General features: G+C 41.2%; 1 protein-coding gene across 1 annotated transcript in view; it reads left to right on the top strand.

Moving 5' to 3' along the window:
- The first annotated feature begins 467 nt into the window (after positions 1 to 467).
- The window catches only part of abca12 (ATP-binding cassette, sub-family A (ABC1), member 12), a 105,352-nt gene continuing 84,641 nt past the window's right edge, over positions 468 to 21,178 (top strand). Inside the window, exons 1-9 of the mRNA XM_062068727.1 lie at positions 468 to 612; positions 5,710 to 5,908; positions 7,257 to 8,180; positions 8,275 to 8,381; positions 12,194 to 12,300; positions 12,624 to 12,823; positions 12,890 to 12,966; positions 13,281 to 13,411; positions 16,648 to 16,812. Of these exons, the coding sequence (XP_061924711.1) occupies positions 5,829 to 5,908; positions 7,257 to 8,180; positions 8,275 to 8,381; positions 12,194 to 12,300; positions 12,624 to 12,823; positions 12,890 to 12,966; positions 13,281 to 13,411; positions 16,648 to 16,812 (1,791 nt within the window). The 5' untranslated portion in view covers positions 468 to 612; positions 5,710 to 5,828. The remainder of the gene's footprint in view (positions 613 to 5,709; positions 5,909 to 7,256; positions 8,181 to 8,274; positions 8,382 to 12,193; positions 12,301 to 12,623; positions 12,824 to 12,889; positions 12,967 to 13,280; positions 13,412 to 16,647; positions 16,813 to 21,178) is intronic.

Here is a 21,178-nt window from a genome sequence, read left to right as displayed (position 1 = left end):
TAAGTGCTGAACATCCCTTTAAAGACCCCTCCAGAGGGAGTGTTGCATGACTTTGAAGCACACTTAAGTGCTGAACATCCCTTTAAAGACCCCTCCAGAGGGAGTGTTGCATGACTTTGAAGCACACTTAAGTGCTGAACATCCCTTTAAAGACCCCTCCAGAGGGAGTGTTGCATGACTTTGAAGCACACTTAAGTGCTGAACATCCCTTTAAAGACCCCTCCAGAGGGAGTGTTGCATGACTTTGAAGCACACTTAAGTGCTGAACATCCCTTTAAAGACCCATCCAGAGGGAGTGTTGCATGACTTTGAAGCACACTTAAGTGCTGAACATCCCTTCATTTGCATTGTCAATCTCTGAGAGTCCGTCTTTGTACCTGAGGTGTACCTGAGGTGTACCTGAGGTGTGTGTCGGCAGGTGGGAGGAGTCTGACATGTTGTGACATCATCTTCTAGGCTAATGGAAGCTTGGAGTGCAGTGAGGCCCTGAGGGTGTGGCAGACGGTCGGTGAAGCTGCCGCTTTAAACCAAAGTGTCCTGGAAAGGTGGTGTGAGGTCAGCCTTCAGCCTGTGCTGGAGGCGTATGCCGTGTACCCCCACCTGCACACACCTGTGAGTACTGCACACACATTTAGACTGATGTCATACCACAAAGTCACTTCTAAAGGCTACTGCACCTTTTTGGGGATATTTGACCCTCATTCACAATCATCATAGAAGACAGCAACACCTATGTTGTTATGTTATTATGAATGTTACTAGATACTACATATATACTTACATCATTTATATATTACATGTTATTATGAATGTTACTAGATACTACATATATCCTTACATCATGTATATATGACATGTTATTATGAATGTTACTACATGACATATATACTTACATCATGTATATATTACATGTTATTATGAATGTTACTACATGACATATATACTTACATCATGTATATATTACATGTTATTATGAATGTTACTAGATACTACATATATACTTACATCATTTATATATTACATGTTATTATGAATGTTACTAGATACTACATATATACTTACATCCTGTATATATGACATGTTATTATGAATGTTACTACATGACATATATACTTACATCATGTATATATTACATGTTATTATGAATGTTACTACATGACATATATACTTACATCATGTATATATGACATGTTATTATGAATGTTACTACATGACATATATACTTACATCATGTATATATTACATGTTATTATGAATGTTACTACATGACATATATACTTACATCATGCATATATTACATGTTATTATAAATGTTACTACATGACATATATACTTACATCATGTATATATTACATGTTATTATGAATGTTACTACATGACATATATACTTACATCATGTATATATTACATGTTATTATAAATATTACTACATGACATATATACTTACATCATGTATATATTACATGTTATTATGAATGTTACTACATGACATATATACTTACATCATGTATATATTACATGTTATTATGAATGTTACTACATGACATATATACTTACATCATGTATATATTACATGTTATTATGAATGTTACTACATGACATATATACTTACATCATGTATATATTACATGTTATTATGAATGTTAGTAGATACTACATATATACTTACATCATGTATATATTACATGTTATTATGAATGTTACTACATGACATATATACTTACATCATGTATATATTACATGTTATTATAAATGTTACTACATGACATTTATACTTACATCATGTATATATGACATGTTATTATGAATGTTACTACATGACATATATACTTACATCATGTATATATTACATGTTATTATGAATGTTACTACATGACATATATACTTACATCATGTATATATTACATGTTATTATAAATATTACTACATGACATATATACTTACATCATGTATATATTACATGTTATTATGAATGTTACTACATGACATACATACTTACATCATGTATATATTACATGTTATTATGAATGTTACTACATGACATATATACTTACATCATGTATATATTACATGTTATTATGAATGTTACTACATGACATATATACTTACATCATGTATATATTACATGTTATTATGAATGTTACTACATGACATATATACTTACATCATGTATATATTACATGTTATTATGAATGTTACTACATGACATATATACTTACATCATGTATATATTACATGTTATTATGAATGTTAGTAGATACTACATATATACTTACATCATGTATATATTACATGTTATTATGAATGTTACTACATGACATATATACTTACATCATGTATATATGACATGTTATTATGAATGTTACTACATGACATATATACTTACATCATGTATATATTACATGTTATTATGAATGTTACTACATGACATATATACTTACATCATGTATATATTACATGTTATTATAAATGTTACTACATGACATATATACTTACATCATGTATATATTACATGTTATTATGAATGTTACTACATGACATATATACTTACATCATGTATATATTACATGTTATTATGAATGTTACTACATGACATATATACTTACATCATGTATATATTACATGTTATTATGAATGTTACTACATGACATATATACTTACATCATGTATATATTACATGTTATTATGAATGTTACTACATGACATATATACTTACATCATGTATATATTACATGTTATTATGAATGTTACTACATGACATATATACTTACATCATGTATATATTACATGTTATTATGAATGTTACTACATGACATATATACTTACATCATGTATATATGACATGTTATTATGAATGTTACTACATGACATATATACTTACATCTTGTATATATTACATGTTATTATGAATGTTACTAGATACTACATATATACTTACATCATGTATATATTACATGTTATTATAAATGTTACTACATGACATATATACTTACATCATGTATATATTACATGTTATTATAAATGTTACTACATGACATATATACTTACATCATGTATATATTACATGTTATTATGAATGTTACTACATGACATATATACTTACATCATGTATATATTACATGTTATTATGAATGTTACTACATGACATATATACTTACATCATGTATATATTACATGTTATTATGAATGTTACTACATGACATATATACTTACATCATGTATATATTACATGTTATTATGAATGTTACTACATGACATATATACTTACATCATGTATATATGACATGTTATTATGAATGTTACTACATGACATATATACTTACATCATGTATATATTACATGTTATTACTGTATTACATGGAGGCAGTTGGATGTTATTTAGAGTGCTTTAGAGGTGGAATAGAGCAAATCGCTCCATTGTTAGCTGACTTTTGCTAGTGTTTATTTACTGTTTAGAATGCAAGAAAAAAAGAAAACAAAATGTGTTATTGTCTTAAAAAATAATTGTGAAGGATTTAAAAAAAAAAAAGTGCAGTTCCCCTTTTAAGAAAATGGTTTTAAAAATGATAACACAGAACATAGTGTACAATAATGTTACATGTACAGTATATTCATAGGGTACAATAATGTTACATGTACAGTATATTCATAGGGTACAGTAATATTACATGTACAGTATATATTCATAGAGTACAATAATGTTACATGTACAGTATATTCATAGGGTACAATAATGTTACATGTACAGTATATTCATAGCGTACAATAATGTTACATGTACAGTATATTCATAGGGTACAATAATGTTACATGTACAGTATATTCATTGGGTACAATAATGTTACATGTACAGTATATTCACAAAGTACAGTAATGTTACATGTACAGTATATTCATTGGGTACAATAATGTTACATGTACAGTATATTCATAGGGTACAATAATGTTACATGTACAGTATATTCATAGGGTACAGTAATATTACATGTACAGTATATATTCATAGAGTACAATAATGTTACATGTACAGTATATTCATAGGGTACAATAATGTTACATGTACAGTATATTCATAGCGTACAATAATGTTACATGTACAGTATATTCATAGGGTACAATAATGTTACATGTACAGTATATTCATTGGGTACAATAATGTTACATGTACAGTATATTCATTGGGTACAATAATGTTACATGTACAGTATATATTCATAGGGTACAGTAATGTTACATGTACAGTATATTCATAGGGTACAATAATGTTACATGTACAGTATATTCATAGAGTACAATAATGTTACATGTACAATATATTCATAGGGTACAATAATGTTACATGTACAGTATATTCATAGGGTACAATAATGTTACATGTACAGTATATTCATAGAGTACAGTAATGTTACATGTACAGTATATTCATTGGGTACAATAATGTTACATGTACAATATATTCATAGGGTACAATAATGTTACATGTACAGTATATTCATAGGGTACAGTAATATTACATGTACAGTATATATTCATAGGGTACAGTAATGTTACATGTACAGTATATTCATAGGGTACAGTAATGTTACATGTACAGTATATATTCATAGGGTACAGTAATGTTACATGTACAGTATATTCATAGGGTACAGTAATGTTACATGTACAGTATATATTCATAGGGTACAGTAATATTACATGTACAGTATATTCATAGGGTACAATAATGTTACATGTACAGTATATTCCTAGGGTACAGTAATATTACATGTACAGTATATTCCTAGGGTACAGTAATATTACATGTACAGTATATTCATAGGGTACAATAATGTTACATGTACAGTATATTCATAGGGTACAATAATGTTACATGTACAGTATATTCATAGGGTACAGTAATATTACATGTACAGTATATTCATAGGGTACAATAATGTTACATGTACAGTATATTCCTAGGGTACAGTAATATTACATGTACAGTATATATTCATAGGGTACAATAATGTTACATGTACAGTATATTCCTAGGGTACAGTAATATTACATGTACAGTATATATTCATAGGGTACAATAATGTTACATGTACAGTATATTCATAGGGTACAATCATGTTACATGTACAATATATTCATAGAGTACAGTAATGTTACATGTACAGTATATATTCATAGGGTACAGTAATGTTACATGTACAGTATATTCATAGGGTACAGTAATATTACATGTACAGTATATATTCATAGAGTACAGTAATGTTACATGTACAATATATTCATAGGGTACAGTAATATTACATGTACAGTATATTCATAGGGTACAGTAATGTTACATGTACAGTATATTCATAGGGTACAGTAATGTTACATGTACAATATATTCATAGAGTACAGTAATGTTACATGTACAATATATTCATAGGGTACAGTAATGTTACATGTACAGTATATTCATAGGGTACAGTAATGTTACATGTACAGTATATATTCATAGAGTACAGTAATGTTACATGTACAGTATATATTCATAGGGTACAGTAATGTTACATGTACAGTATATTCATAGGGTACAGTAATGTTACATGTACAGTATATTCATAAATGTGAGTCAGATGAGAGCCAACACAGTGTGAATAATTCAAACATTAAGATATTATTATCACCACTTGGTGGCACTGTTGACTCAAGGAACATTACATCTTCTTCCAGGAAGTCCAACCCGGGACTGCTGCAGTTTCAAGACTTGTCCAAGTCACACGGTCCTTGTACCGAGTCATTCTGGACCAGTCTCATGCCATGCAGGCCCTCATCACTGCTGTCTCCACCACATGGTGGCGCTGCTGGGCCGGCCACTGAATGCCCCGCTGGACTGGCACACACCGCTCAAAGACATGCAGCTACACAACAGGTGAGCGCACTCCCATTGCAGCCAACCTTTTGTCCAAGTCATCAGTTCCTATGTGGGGCCCGGGGCCCTTTTGTCCAAGTCATCAGTTCCTATGTGGGGCCCGGGGCCCTTTTGTTCAAGTCATCAGTTCCTATGTGGGGCCCGGGGCCCTTTTGTCCAAGTCATCAGTTCCTATGTGGGGCCCGGGGCCCTTCAGTCCAAGTCATCAGTTCCTATGTGGGGCCCGGGGCCCTTTTGTTCAAGTCATCAGTTCCTATGTGGGGCCCGGGGCCCTTTTGTCCAAGTCATCAGTTCCTATGTGGGGCCCGGGGCCCTTTAGTCCAAGTCATCAGTTCCTATGTGGGGCCCGGGGCCCTTTTGTCCAAGTCATCAGTTCCTATGTGGGTCCCGGGGCCCTTTAGTGCAAGTCATCAGTTCCTATGTGGGGCCCGGGGCCCTTTAGTCCAAGTCATCAGTTCCTATGTGGGGCCCGGGGCCCTTTTGTCCAAGTCATCAGTTCCTATGTGGGGCCCGGGGCCCTTTAGTGCAAGTCATCAGTTCCTAGGTGGGGCCCTTTTGTCCAAGTCATCAGTTCCTATGTGGGTCCCGGGGCCCTTTAGTGCAAATCATCAGTTCCTATGTGGGGCCCGGGGGGGCTTTTGTCCAAGTCATCAGTTCCTGTGTGGGTCCCGGGGCCCTTTAGGGCAAGTCATCAGTTCCTATGTGGGGCCCGGGGCCCTTTATTCCAAGTCATCAGTTCCTATGTGGGTCCCGGGGCCCTTTAGTCCAAGTCATCAGTTCCTATGTGGGGCCTGGGGCCCTTTTGTCCAAGTCATCAGTTCCTATGTGGGTCCCGGGGCCCTTTAGTCCAAGTCATCAGTTCCTATGTGGGGCCCGGGGCCCTTTTGTCCAAGTCATCAGTTCCTATGTGGGGCCCGGGGCCCTTTTGTCCAAGTCATCAGTTCCTATGTGGGGCCCTGGGCCCTTTTTTCCAAGTCATCAGTTCCTATGTGGGGCCAGGGGCCCTTTAGTCCAAGTCATCAGTTCCTATGTGGGGCCCCGGGGCCCTTTAGTCCAAGTCATCAGTTCCTATGTGGGTCCCGGGGCCCTTTAGTCCAAGTCATCAGTTGATGAAGATGTTTTAGAGACTTTAAAGGCTCCAATGGTGACTCACATTAGTCACATCTTCCGAGCATGTTTGATCATCACAAAAACCAAACATGTGTTCTTGTCTCTCATAAAGATTTTGAACCATGGACAGAATTACAAAAACCAAGTGTAGTTTCCCTTCAACATTTTATCTGTAACAAGGTTTTTGTGAGCGTTCCTCGGGCCTGACAGTCCCACATGTACTTGGTGTCCTTCACAGTTTGGCCTCCATTAAAATGCTGTCAGAAGAGTTGCACACAGTCGCGGCCATGTTGGGGCCGTGTATAGACGCTATGGAGGGACACATCCTGAGCAACTCCCATCATCTTCAGGAGGGCAACACCTCCCAGGCGGTCTTCAGGGAGGCGGCCATGATCCTCCTCTCCTGTGCCAACATCACCTCGGACTCACTGATGGAGGGCGACTTATCTTGGCTCTCTGGTGGATCTCTCCCCGCCGTGATAAGGGATGTTCTTAAAGCCCTGATCCACATGAAGGTCTTTGGGAATGAGCCGGTGGTTTACCAAGTACTGGAGCACTTTCTGGCCTCCAACGCCACAACGTTGCTCATGCAGAAAGTGGCCGAGGTGTCTGCATGGTTGGCCTCAGCAGAAGAATCTGGACTAGAACTGCTGACTCAGGCGCTACCCAGAATATCGGAACTAATCCGGCCTTTATTGTCCGTCCTGACTGATTTTGGAATAAACATGCCAGAGACCACAGAGCTGGTTGAAGATCTAGCCGGGAACATCATTGCAATGTTGAGGCAGTTGTTAAGCGGTGGTCTTCTCAGCCCCGTGGACCACCATCCAGTTGCATCATATCAGGATGGGGGTGGTAGCCACGTGTTGAACGGCCGACACAGACGTGAGGCCCCCGTGATCCCTGGACTGAGTCCTGTGGACGACTTCCTCCAGTTGCTGCACATGGACTACCCGGCAATGTTCCAAGCCATCTCGGCCCCTCTTACCTCGGAGGAAGTCCTGGAGACCGCTCACGTGTTCTTTGCCAACCCCGATCTAAACATTGTGGTCAAGGGGACAAGCAGGGACATGCCATGGGCTCTGAACGGCTCAGGGGAAAAGGCAATCGATGCTGCCCTTGGGGTCCTCTCCTTTGCCACCCTGCCCAGCAGTTCTCAGATGTGAGTACCAACTGATAAACAAATCCCTCCATTTTAACACATTTCTTTGGTACGGTGATGCATGTCAGAAACATTCTGTTCTCAATCCTGGTAGGTCATCTCTAGATCTGTTGAGGGATGCTGTTGCTATGCTCCCAGACAGCTTCCCATTGGCCGCTCGGCTCAAAGACATCACCCAAGTCCTTGCCAGTGAATCTCAAGGTAACGTTCCAACTAGCCGTCTAGCTGAACGTAAGGAGCTGGAATTCAAACTATTTCCTACTTGGCACAGAGGCTCCTTTGTGACATTTATTTACAACTGAATAGAATACTATCATGGGTGATTCCCACTATTGGACTGGTAGTAGTCCATCCACAGCCATGGTTCTGCCACACAATACCTAAATGCTAACTACAGGAAACTACACTTCAACCACCATCCTTGGCTTTGACACTTAGGATTGTTGGTTTGCATCTCAACAGTTGTTTTTCTCACTACGGTAAGTCGCAATCATCCTTGCCCAGGCACACCCTCCTGGTTTTGGAGTATAAACATTTGGGGTTTTGGCAACAGGTGCTAAACTAGCTCTTAGACGATATGTGACCAATCTAAGTCTATGACTAGATGTGACCGATCTAAGTCTAAGACTAGACTTGACCAATCTAAGTCTATGACTAGATGTGACCGATCTAAGTCTATGACTAGATGTGACCGATCTAAGTCTAAGACTACATGTAACCGATCTAAGTCTAAGACTAGATGTGACCGATCTAAGTCTAGGACTAGATGTGACCGATCTAAGACTAAGACTAGATGTGACCGATCTAAGTCTAAGACTAGATGTGACCAATCTAAGACTAAGACTAGATGTGACCGATCTAAGTCTAAGACTACATGTAACCGATCTAAGTCTAAGACTACATGTAACCGATCTAAGTCTAAGACTAGATGTGACCGATCTAAGTCTAGGACTAGATGTGACCGATCTAAGACTAAGACTAGATGTGACCGATCTAAGTCTAAGACTACATGTAACCGATCTAAGTCTAAGACTACATGTAACCGATCTAAGTCTAAGACTAGATGTGACCGATCTAAGTCTAGGACTAGATGTGACCGATCTAAGACTAAGACTAGATGTGACCGATCTAAGTCTAAGACTAGATGTGACCGATCTAAGTCTAAGACTAGATGTGACCGATCTAAGTCTAGGACTAGATGTGACCGATCTAAGACTAAGACTAGATGTGACCGATCTAAGTCTAAGACTAGATGTGACCAATCTAAGTCTAAGACTAGATGTGACCGATCTAAGTCTAAGACTAGATGTGACCAATCTAAGTCTAAGACTAGATGTGACCGATTTAAGTCTAAGACTACATGTAACCGATCTAAGTCTAAGACTAGATGTGACCGATCTAAGACTAGATGTGACCGATCTAAGTCTAAGACTAGATGTGACGATCTAAGTCTAAGACTAGATGTGACCAATCTAAGTCTAAGACTAGATGTGACCGATCTAAGTCTAAGACTACATGTAACCGATCTAAGTCTAAGACTAGATGTGACCGATTTAAGTCTAAGACTACATGTAACCGATCTAAGTCTAGGACTAGATGTGACCGATCTAAGTCTAAGACTAGATGTGACCGATCTAAGTCTAGGACTAGATGTGACCGATCTAAGTCTAAGACTAGATGTGACCGATGTAAGTCTAGGACTAGATCTGACCGATCTAAGTCTAAGACTAGATGTGACCGATTTAAGTCTAAGACTACATGTAACCGATCTAAGTCTAAGACTAGATGTGACCGATCTAAGTCTAAGACTAGATGTGACCGATTTAAGTCTAAGACTACATGTAACCGATCTAAGTCTAAGACTACATGTGACCGATCTACGTCTAAGACTAGATGTGACCGATCTAAGTCTAAGACTAGATGTGAGTGATCTAACTCTAAGACTAGATGTGACCGATCTAAGTCTAAGACTAGATGTGACCGATCTAAGTCTAGGACTAGATGTGACCGATCTAAGTCTAAGACTAGATGTGACCGATTTAAGTCTAAGACTACATGTAACCGATCTAAGTCTAAGACTACATGTGACCGATCTACGTCTAAGACTAGATGTGACCGATCTAAGTCTAAGACTAGATGTGACCGATCTAAGTCTAAGACTAGATGTGAGCGATCTAAGTCTAAGACTAGCATCCGGCAGTGGAGGCTCCTCTATGGGGTCTTGGGGCACTAGGAGGTTAACTCCTTTACTACTGTTACCCCAGGTGGTCCTTGGCAAAGGCCTAGTACCTGACTGCCTCCTAGCCAGGGATACGGTGAAGACCTCAACGGCGGAGCAGGCGGAAGACGGTAGATTTAAGAACTACCACAACGGCTGCGATGGTGGATGAAGGCTGCAGCAGAAAAGGGTCCCCAGTCGTCTTGGACTCCATGCCACTGGACCTTGACCCGGTTCTGTCAAGGATGGTGTGGTGACTGTCTGTGCACCAGTCTCCCCACGTAAAACTAAGTCACGCACAGGCATCCTCCATAAAGGGATACACCCCTACCTGGAGGATCGTCATACTTCTTCAAGTGACCGCCGATAATAATATATATATATATATATATATATATATATATATATATATATATATATATATATATATATATTTAATCTACATCAACAATATGATGTGACTGTTATTTTATTGAAAGGATTAAGAATGTTTACATGTAAGAACTAATAGACAAAGACAGAAAATGACTTTATTCCAAAGAGTGCAAGACTAAAATGTTATTTTCTGACTGAAAGCTCTCAGCATCTTTTACATGTCACTTCCAACATGATGATGTCATCTCTATTACCTCCTTTTACATGTCATTACAAATGTACACTTCCAACATGATGATGTCATCTCTATTACCTCCTTTTACATGTCATTACAAATGTACACTTCCAACATGATGATGTCATCTCTATTACCTCCTTTTACATGTCATTACAAATGTACACTTCCAACATGATGATGTCATCTCTATTACCTCCTTCACCACTCATGTGTGACATTGTTGGACACGCACACACACACACGCACGCATGCACACATGCACGCACACACACACACACACACACATGCGCACACACACACACCGAGCTGTTGTAATTGCATAAGCCTCACGGTGTTGAACAGCATGAAAAGGAACATTACCACTGTCTAATTACAGTCTGATTACAGTCTGATTACAGTCTAATTACAGTCTAATTACAGTCTAATTACAGTCTATTTATAGTCTAATTATAGTCTAATTACAGTCTATTTATAGTCTAATTATAGTCTAATTACAGTCTAATTACAGTCTAATTACAGTCTATTTATAGTCTAATTATAGTCTAATTACAGTCTATTTATAGTCTAATTATAGTCTAATTACAGTCTAATTATAGTGTAATTACAGTCTATTTATAGTCTAATTATAGTCTAATTACAGTCTATTTATAGTCTAATTACAGTCTATTTATAGTCTAATTATAGTCTAATTACAGTCTATTTATAGTCTAATTATAGTCTAATTACAGTCTAATTATAGTGTAATTACAGTCTATTTATAGTCTAATTATAGTCTAATTACAGTCTAATTATAGTGTAATTACAGTCTATTTATAGTCTAATTATAGTCTAATTACAGTCTAATTATAGTCTAATTACAGTCTATTTATAGTCTAATTATAGTCTAATTACAGTCTAATTACAGTCTAATTACAGTCTATTTATAGTCTAATTATAGTCTAATTACAGTCTATTTATAGTCTAATTATAGTCTAATTACAGTCTAATTATAGTGTAATTACAGTCTATTTATAGTCTAATTATAGTCTAATTACAGTCTATTTATAGTCTAATTCCACATTGTGTTTTCAAGGTGTTTGACTTCCTGACATGTGACAGAGATGTTGTGCAAGCACAGTGGAATGTGATGATGTCACCTCCTGCTTTGTCTTTGACCTGACCTTGTATTGTTTGTGTCTGCAGAGAACCTTCTCCTCCTGCAGCAGACCTTCCAGACAGCTGTGCTGCTTGTCCACACCCCCATCACTGATCCACTCTTCACACCACGACTTGATCTCCTCAAGTCCCAGGTCTAGCTCACAATGTAGTCCACACCCCCATCACTGATCCACTTCACCATGACACATGTTGTACCCCAGGACTGGCCTGATGTGGTTCATTACATGACTCATGTTGTACCCCAGGACTGACCTGGTGTGGTTCATCACATGACACATGTTGTACCCCAGGACTGGCCTGGTGTGGTTCATCACATGACACATGTTGTACCCCAGGACTGGCCTGGTGTGGTTCATCACATGACACATGTTGTACCCCAGGACTGGCCTGGTGTGGTGGTTCATCACATGACAGGACTGTCCTGGTGTGGGACTGATGGTCTGGTGTGTTGCAGGTATGCACGGCGGAGAACACGACGTTTCTACGCCGCCTGACAGAAGCCCTGGGACTAGAGCCCGGTCAGCTGTGTGCCAGACTTCTACCTGACCTGCAAACTCTACTGCAAGGTTTTCTGGTCAACACCACAGACCTGGGCGACGCCCTATTCCAGATCTTGGTGGGAGACCCGAGCACCTTTGACCAAAACACAGACTGGTACTTCTTCTTACCTTGGACTTCCTGGTTTTCTCTCGTTACTGAATATGTTGTCTGCCTTCACAGGAGTTTTGTGTTCAGTCAAAGTTTGGGCTTCAACAGCAGCGTCCTAGACTCTCTCAATGTCAACATCTCAGCTGCAGGTGAAGTCCTCAACACTTTCTTGTCACTCTTGTTCCACATCTGAGTCCAGAGGCAACAAGCAGATGTCTGCAGGCGCTCTGTGGTGGTTTTTGCCTCACTCAAGCCTGCACACCCAGCTGATACGTGAGAAAGAGATGATGCAGTAGTATCTGCTCACACTGCAGCTAAACACAAATACGTGAACTCATGTTTCAGTCACATGCAGGATTCTCACAGTAATGAGGCAAAAACCACAGTAACCCAGACCCCTGTACATCCTTTATAAAGTAGACAAATACTACAGTAGTGGAACAAGACTTCTATCTCTCCACAGAGGAAGGAACAGTCGGCCAGTTGCTCCGTAATCAAAGTGCCTTCGTCCAGGATGTTCAGCGGCACATGGACTTCAATCCGGCGGTTCTCCAGCTGCTCATGGACACCAATCTACCTGGCCAGAATTTACAGGTGAGCCAGGGCAGCTTCCAACACAGTGGAGCCTCAATGCCCCAGCTTCATTGGTACGCATACTTGACAACCCTCCCGTTTTTAGCGGGAGAATCCCGTTATTCAGCACCTCTCCCGACAACCTCCCGGCAGAGATTTTCTCCCGACAAACTCCCGGTATTCAGCCGGAGCTGGAGGGGGCGTGGCCTCCAGCTCAATGCGGACCCGAGACTGAGTGGGGACAGCCTGTTCTCACGTCCGCTTTCCCACAGTATAAATATGCTTGCAAGTTCCAAAACGAATGGAAACAAGAATTTCAGTTGATCCAGGACAGTTGTTGTTGCCTGTAAATATGTAGAACAGACTTATCCATTGAACACGGTGGCCGAAATGATATACTCATCATGAACAGAGAAGTTAAACAGGACAATACTGCCATCTAATAGATAGATAATTCAAGTATTTCTTTTATGTAAATAAAATAAATACATATATAGCTAGAATTCACTGAAAGTCAAGAATGTCATACATATATATATATGAAATATCTTGGATCGGTTCGCAGTTGAGTGTGAAGCGACTGGGATGAGAATCAGCACCTCCAAGTCCGAATCCATGGTTCTCGCCCGGAAAAGGGTGGAGTGCCATCTCCGGGTTGCGGAGGAGACCCTTCCCCAAGTGGAGGAGTTCAAGTACCTGGGAGTCTTGTTCACGAGTGGGGGAAGAGTGGATGGTGAGATGGACAGGCGGATCGGTGCGGCGTCTTCAGTAATGCGGACGCTGTATCGATCCGTTGTGGTGAAGAAGGAGCTGAGCCGGAAGGCAAAGCCCTCAATTTACCACTCGATCTACGTTCCCATCCTCACCTATGGTCATGAGCTTTGGGTTATGACCGAAAGGACAAGATCACGGGTACAAGCGGCCCAAATGAGTTTCCTCCGCCGGGTGGTGGGTCTCTCCCTTAGAGATAGGGTGAGAAGCTCTGCCATCCGGGAGGAGCTCAAAGTAAAGCCGCTGCTCCTCCACATGGAGAGGAGCCAGATGAGGTGGTTCGGGCATCTGGTCAGGATGCCACCCGGACGCCTCCCTAGGGAGGTGTTTAGGGCACGTCCGACCGGTAGGAGGCCACGGGGAAGACCCAGGACACGTTGGGAAGACTATGTCTCCCGGCTGGCCTGGGAACGCCTCGGGATCCCCCGGGAGGAGCTGGACCAAGTGGCTGGGGGGAGGGAAGTCTGGGCTTCCCTGCTTAGGCTGCTGCCCCCGCGACCCGACCTCGGATAAGCGGAAGAAGATGGATGGATGGATGGATATATGAAATATATATGAAATACTCGAGTTGGTGAATTCTAGCGGTAAATAACCACGCCCCCAACCACGCCCCCAAACCCCACCTCCCGATATTGGAGGTCTCAAGGTTGGCAAGTATGTTGGTACGTTAAACAAATATGTCCAAAAGTGAAGAAGTTTCCCCTAAGAAAGATGAATTATTGCTTCTACACTCAACTAAAGTCCATATTTTAGTAAAGAATGCTGACTTTGAAGGCACTATAAAGTGTTTATATATAATAGTAGTTTGTATAATAGTAGTTTGCTGTGATTGATCACTTGGTTGCCATTCAAACTGCCGCACGGTCTGGCTTTCAGTTCCAGGAAAGAATTGTGAGGCTGTAAACTCTGCCTAGCAACAAGCATTCTCTGGCCCACCACTGCTGTGTTCAAGTCCAACATGACATGAAGCTTGCTGCTTGCAGACGGGCAAGGAACGTGTCTGCGGTTGCCATGGCAACCCCGCATCCTCATTGTTTCACCTCATCATTGACCTTCCTGAACAGATGATGCTGAAGAGTCTTTGGAAACATCTCCCACTTCACACCACATGGAAAGAGAATATGAGGAGTGGGTACCGTTTCCATTCAAACACAACTCATTCCCGGTACCTGGGACTCGATATTGGTACTCAACAGTACCAATTGTCGATCATTTTGTGTGTTAATGAATAAGAATTGCTTTTGAGAAGAAAATATGTTTTTTATTGCAACGAGATGATTATGATAACTGCAGTATCAATCGCAGTTGCAAGTCCCCGACTTTAGACGTGGTCTATGTTGTGTTGGTCACTTCAGGCTTTGCTGTCTGTTGCGCCCTACAAAGTGTTAACACTGCAAGTATTGTACTTATTACGCAGCGGCTGTTTGATTGTAACGTGCATCTTAGTTGTAGTTGTATTAGCCAATTTAGAGGTGTTCAAAAGTTAAAATGCTAACGTCAATAGCAAAGCTAATGTGTATGTCACGGTCCGGGCGCGTGCCAGTGCGCGTTCATCTGTGCGCTGCACCGAGCGCAGCTCCAAGAGCGCACAAAGCGCGCCCCAGATCAGCGGCAGCAAACAGCTGCAATCAATCACCGGCAATCAGCACACCTGGGACTGATGAGGGCGAGCTGAATAAAGACCAGTGGACCCAAGGATCCTTGCCAAAACGTAACCTTCTGTTGATGTCCCTCTGCCTTTGTTCCACGTGTCGAGCTGTGCGTCTCGTCATTCCTCGTTTTTCCCCCTGCTTCCCGGACTGACTCTTGGATCTCGACCTCCCGATTGGACACAGACCTTCTCTGCCTAGCCCCTTTGGTTTTGTCCGCTTCCTCACTCATCACTCTGATAACACTCAGCAATTAATATCTACACTTAGTCTTACGCCATACACACTCTTGGATTTTGTCAACCACCATTCTCTAGTTAATTTATTAGTATTGTTTCATTATTATATATATATATGTATATTATATTGTGTATATATGTATATATATATATATAATAAAACAGAGCAATATTGCCCCCTTGTGGTTCTGTGCCGTCACAACTCCCCCCACCAAACATAACAGTGTATTAGCGTCAAGCTAGCCGTTTGTGGAGCTTTACTTAACCTATGTTGGACGGAAATTCATTTGTTTAATTCACTTACTTTGTTGTCATTGAAATTTGCAACAATACCTCGAGGTAGTTTGGCTGACTCCGCTCTCAGTGCTCCTGGAGTGAACCCAAGCACCGAAACATGGCACCGTTGGATTTTACGAGAATCTGTGCTCAATAGGACCGGTGGGATTCGGTCGGTGCCAAAAAGTAGGGGATTCGGTACCCGTCCCTAATTCCGTTCCAAGACACCTTTCCCCGCAGTGTTGAAGACCAGGAACATCATCCTTGGTGGTGAGTCTCCAGTCTGCATTGTCATAATTGTGACTTCTTCTCTTGGAACCAGATCCTTGCTTGGCTGACCAAGCTGCGTCACTGCGACTCCCCAGAACGTCTGAACGCCACAGAGCGAGACCTGTTCAAGACCTTCTGCGCCATGTCGCTCAGAGAGTGGTACACCTTCTCTCTGCTGATGACTCGCCACCTCAACCTGGAGTCCTTCATCTACAGAGTAAGGCTGGATGTGGGTCTGGGTCAGTTTGAGCCTCGTTCCTGTGAGAATCCTGCGTGTGACTGAAGCATTAGGAAGTGGGGTTTGGTTAATTTATCCAGGAAATATACCACTGTCTTTCTTTTGACCACGTATTAGGCTTCAAGTGAGGGATGAGGCCAAAACTAACCCAGACCAGATGTATGTCAAAGAGTTGTTGTCATTTAGGTATTGATTTTGTGAAAAAGGCCAAAAAATTGCAACGTGTCAAGTTCCGCGTTGTCGACATGTAGCATGTCTTTTAAAAATTAAAACAAACTTTTACATAGGAAATATTGTTTACCAACAATACAATAAATTGTACTGTTAACAACTACAGTCATTTTATAAAGTAGTGTATTAATAATGAACAGCATGCTACGGTGTTCTATGTCAAACACACCATCAGCAGCTTCTCCATATTTTTTATTTATTTAGATGTTTTAAAATGCTTGACTGGTGTGGTACTCATTCTTCTTCAGTATGGTACAGACTAGACTAGCTCAAATTGCTGGCCAAGTTCAGTCATATTTTTGATGATTTATTTTTCTAATTCAATGAATATCGATAGATAGACGGATACTTTTGTCATCCCCGTGGGGATTTCAGGTTTTCAGCACAATTCCGTTCAAGATTAGACAAACATTGCACACGGAGACAGAACAGGAACGATGACGGGTGCTGTCAAAGGTGGGAAAAAGGTGAACGCTGGTGGAATGGTGAGTAAAAAAAAGTCAATCCCAGACTGGGCTCTTGGGGAGGGGGGTGGGGGTCTAGACTAAGGCCAAGATAAAAACAACTCGATAGCCATAAACACATAAACATGTTACACAGAATCCACAAAACCTGCAACAGAGTGGGGGCGGTGGCAGGCTGCTGCTTAGCCGTCTATCTCACCCAAGGGTTCAAGCGGTGGAAAAGGTGTGGGGTGGGGGGGTGTGCGCATATGCCCATAGTCCAGGATGTGAGAGTTGTTGGCCCGGAGTTGCTCTGCAGGCGTTTCGAGCAAAATTCAACTCCCAGGTGTTGTTGAAGGAGGGAGGAATGTCAGCGAGGCTCCATTGGATGTCCTCGGGACAGCCTTGTTCTGTTGTGAGCAGCGTCAAGGCCATTTGAGGGAGTCCAATCGTAAATAAGGATTGTTGAGCAGACATTCCAATGGCTTGTCTGATCCAATCGTCCATTCTGGCTCTCAAGTTGATCGATCTTTGCATTGTTGTCCAACTTACGATTCAGTTTTGAAATGGCCACAGTCTGTGTTCCCACAGCCCGACCCATGCCTTCCATGGCGACGGGCAGCCTTTGGGCTCCTTGAACGGCTGCCATCGTCTTCCGAATTTGACGACACACCAAAGCAATGCCTAGCCCAATCAGCAGATGCCCTGCCATCACAGTTCCAACTAGATCGGTGTGTTCCACGTCCTCCATGGAAGGCACTGAGAGGCACAAGACTCCATTTCTCCCTTAAGTCCCTCACGTACCCAGCAGCGAATGTTCCTTCAGAGCAGCCAGGTTCCCCCGAACCTCTTTTGCACTTCTTCTCAGCACTGTCCTTCAGACTCACTTTCTTCCTTGCCCTGCTTGGAAAACAAACTTATGTCGATCTCTAGCAGTAAGCTAATGCCAGCGAGTACGACAAGATATTTTGGTCGCAGGTTCGGGGTTCACCGTGGCATTTTCTATGCCAGCTAATGGGGGGGATGCTTGTAACTCCATGTTTTGCTTGCAACTTCAAGTCTAAGAAATTAGCCGATAGACAGCTGTTATCTCAAAACACTTAAGTGGCAGTAACACTTCGGAGATGGTGGAAAACAAGGGTCGTGTTTTCCAAATGAGCATTGAGTTTGCAAGAAACTGCTTTGCTGTGTTTTGACAGTCCCGGGAGACAAACAACTATTGTGCATTTGATCATGTCCTAACTGACGCGTAAATAAGTACTGGTCACATTGGATTTACCTAATTAGTCATAATCCTGTGGGTAATTAAACAGCTGGCTCAAATAAAAGTTTGTATTTTCAGTTCACTGTGTGGTAAATCCCTCAGAAACAGTGTGGCCATGCACAACATCTCGGCATGTCATGAAAATCCCCAGGCATATGCAAATATGCCTCCTAAGTGATGTGAGCAACACTTGGGGTGAAATCACAGTAATGTGATTAGCTGCGACATCCGTCTTTGTTTCTTGTCTTGTCTTGTTTCAACCGTGTTCAAACACGTCCCGAACTTCATTACCAGGTTTAGTTTTCAAAGAGTTTGTTGTATCTCTGGCCTTGTAACCTTCTGCCGGGCAGATTGGTGGCGTGGTTGTGTGAAAGATCGTTGAAAAAAGATTTATTTCCAAGCAAGCATCACTTCAGGTCCTCTAGGAACCTGTGAAAGACCTAGCTCTCTCTCTCTTCTGTGTGCCAGAACACCCTCTTTTATAGCCCCCTGTGCTGGTAGTTACATCAACTCCTAGAAGTCTGGCCCTGGACCATGTGGGTTAGGGCTGGTACGGAGTTCCAGTTGTGTTGTGCCCAGGAACCGTTAGGGTCAGCGGGCCCCTGACCCATTATACCTAGTATTCTGTCATCACTGTTGGCTTAATATGGTCTAGATGTTTATCTTACCCTGTTACCTCGGCGTTCCTGCAATCCTCCCATGTGGCTTCAGGTACTTTGGAGCATCTCTTCTCACATCTCTGAGGAACGTGGCACCATCTGGCTTGGGTGTGACCAGCATGTTGGTGCATACGCAGGAAACTCAGTTGCTGTTTCTTATAGGTCTTTATTCTAAGACTGTCAACATAAGAATGATGATACAAATTCAAAAGTGTGCTCAAGAAAATTATGAAATTGCGCCCATACCAGCTGATAACATGATCCTAGTACCCCCCAGCCTTCCGAACAGCCAGAAGGCAAGTTATGGGGAAAACGAAAACCTTCCGGGGTCTTTACCAGCCTGCCGTGCCGTTTGCAATGTCCATTTATCGAAGGAGCGTGCAAAACCTGTGGGGCATAATGCTCACTTGGGGCCGAAAGAGGTGAAGGACACTCAACCCTGACAGAATCAGGAGGACCATCAGGTCGGGGTCACCAATGTGGAATAGGCAGGAAACACACTGTTGCTGTTTCTTTTCATTCTTTGATACAGATTCAATTGCGCCTTAAGAGGTCACCCAAGAAGACTGTAAAACCACGGCCATACCACCTGGGAGAGAGCATGGTCGGAGTGCCGGCCACACAGTCCACTTATTAACATACGTTTCAACAATAACCAACTGTCGGGAATAAAACACACAACTCTTTAAAGACATGTGCTATGTCCTGTTAACAGATACTACAAAGTACTAGCCAATAGAAACAAAATGCTGTAGTAATGAAGTCCATTGGATAAGATTTATTTGAACACATCATCTGGTTCATGGTCTTGTCCTGACTCAGCTGCCACTGCCGGTGACCTCGCTCGCATTCGTGCTTAGTTTGTCACACTGAACTCAACGCCACTTTTAGCACTTAGTATTCAGTGCAGTATTCTTTTTATCTCACAAAAAAAGCCATCAACTTTTCTTGTCTTCGATGGCACTTGCTCTCTTTTTCTCCTTTTGCGCGACAATATCATTTCTGAGATGAACCATGAATTCTTAACGCACCAAAAGTAAAAAGGGACAAGCTAAACGCTAAACTGAGACTGATGTTATGAAACATCTATGAAGTATTCTGAAGTTCATGTTTTTATCATGAGGACTGCTGCCTGCTCTTCAAATTGAACCAAAGACCGAGACGTTTCTCCACCACGTGAACTGACAAGAAGGTTTTGAAGTATAGCACAGCACCGCAACCCGTTTTAGTGCCATGATTTTGGCATTTCACCTATTGGGGTTAAAATATTTTTTGCAAACCAGTAATAATAATCCGCAAATGATTGTAGAGTGTCTGTGCTGTCGGCAGAGTAGCCATGTTATACTCTTCCATATCAGTAGGTGGCAGCAGGTAGCTAATGGCTTTGTAGAAGAGGGGAACATGGTTTGTGGTGATCACAACATGCGGACGACAGCGGGAGGCAGTGTGCAGGTAAAAATGTATCTAATGCTTAAATAAACAAAAGGCGATTGCTGCTAAGAAAAGGCATTGAAGCTTAGGGAAGGCTATGCAAAATTAAACTAAAACTGAAACTGCAAAGAAAACAAAAAACGAATGCTGGACGACAGCAAAGACTTACAGCGTGTGGAGCAGAGGCGGCGTCCACAAAGTACATCCGAACATGGCATGACAATCAACAATGTCCACACAAAGAAGGATAGAAACTACTGAGATAGTCTTGCTAAAACAAAGCGGGTGCGGGGAGTAGCGCTAAAGGAAGACATGGC

The sequence above is a fragment of the Entelurus aequoreus genome, linkage group LG14 (genome assembly GCF_033978785.1).
Source record: "Entelurus aequoreus isolate RoL-2023_Sb linkage group LG14, RoL_Eaeq_v1.1, whole genome shotgun sequence".
Taxonomy (NCBI): domain Eukaryota; kingdom Metazoa; phylum Chordata; class Actinopteri; order Syngnathiformes; family Syngnathidae; genus Entelurus; species Entelurus aequoreus.
The sequence above is the reverse complement of the archived record's forward strand: the minus strand, read 5'-3'. Positions and strand labels throughout refer to the sequence as shown.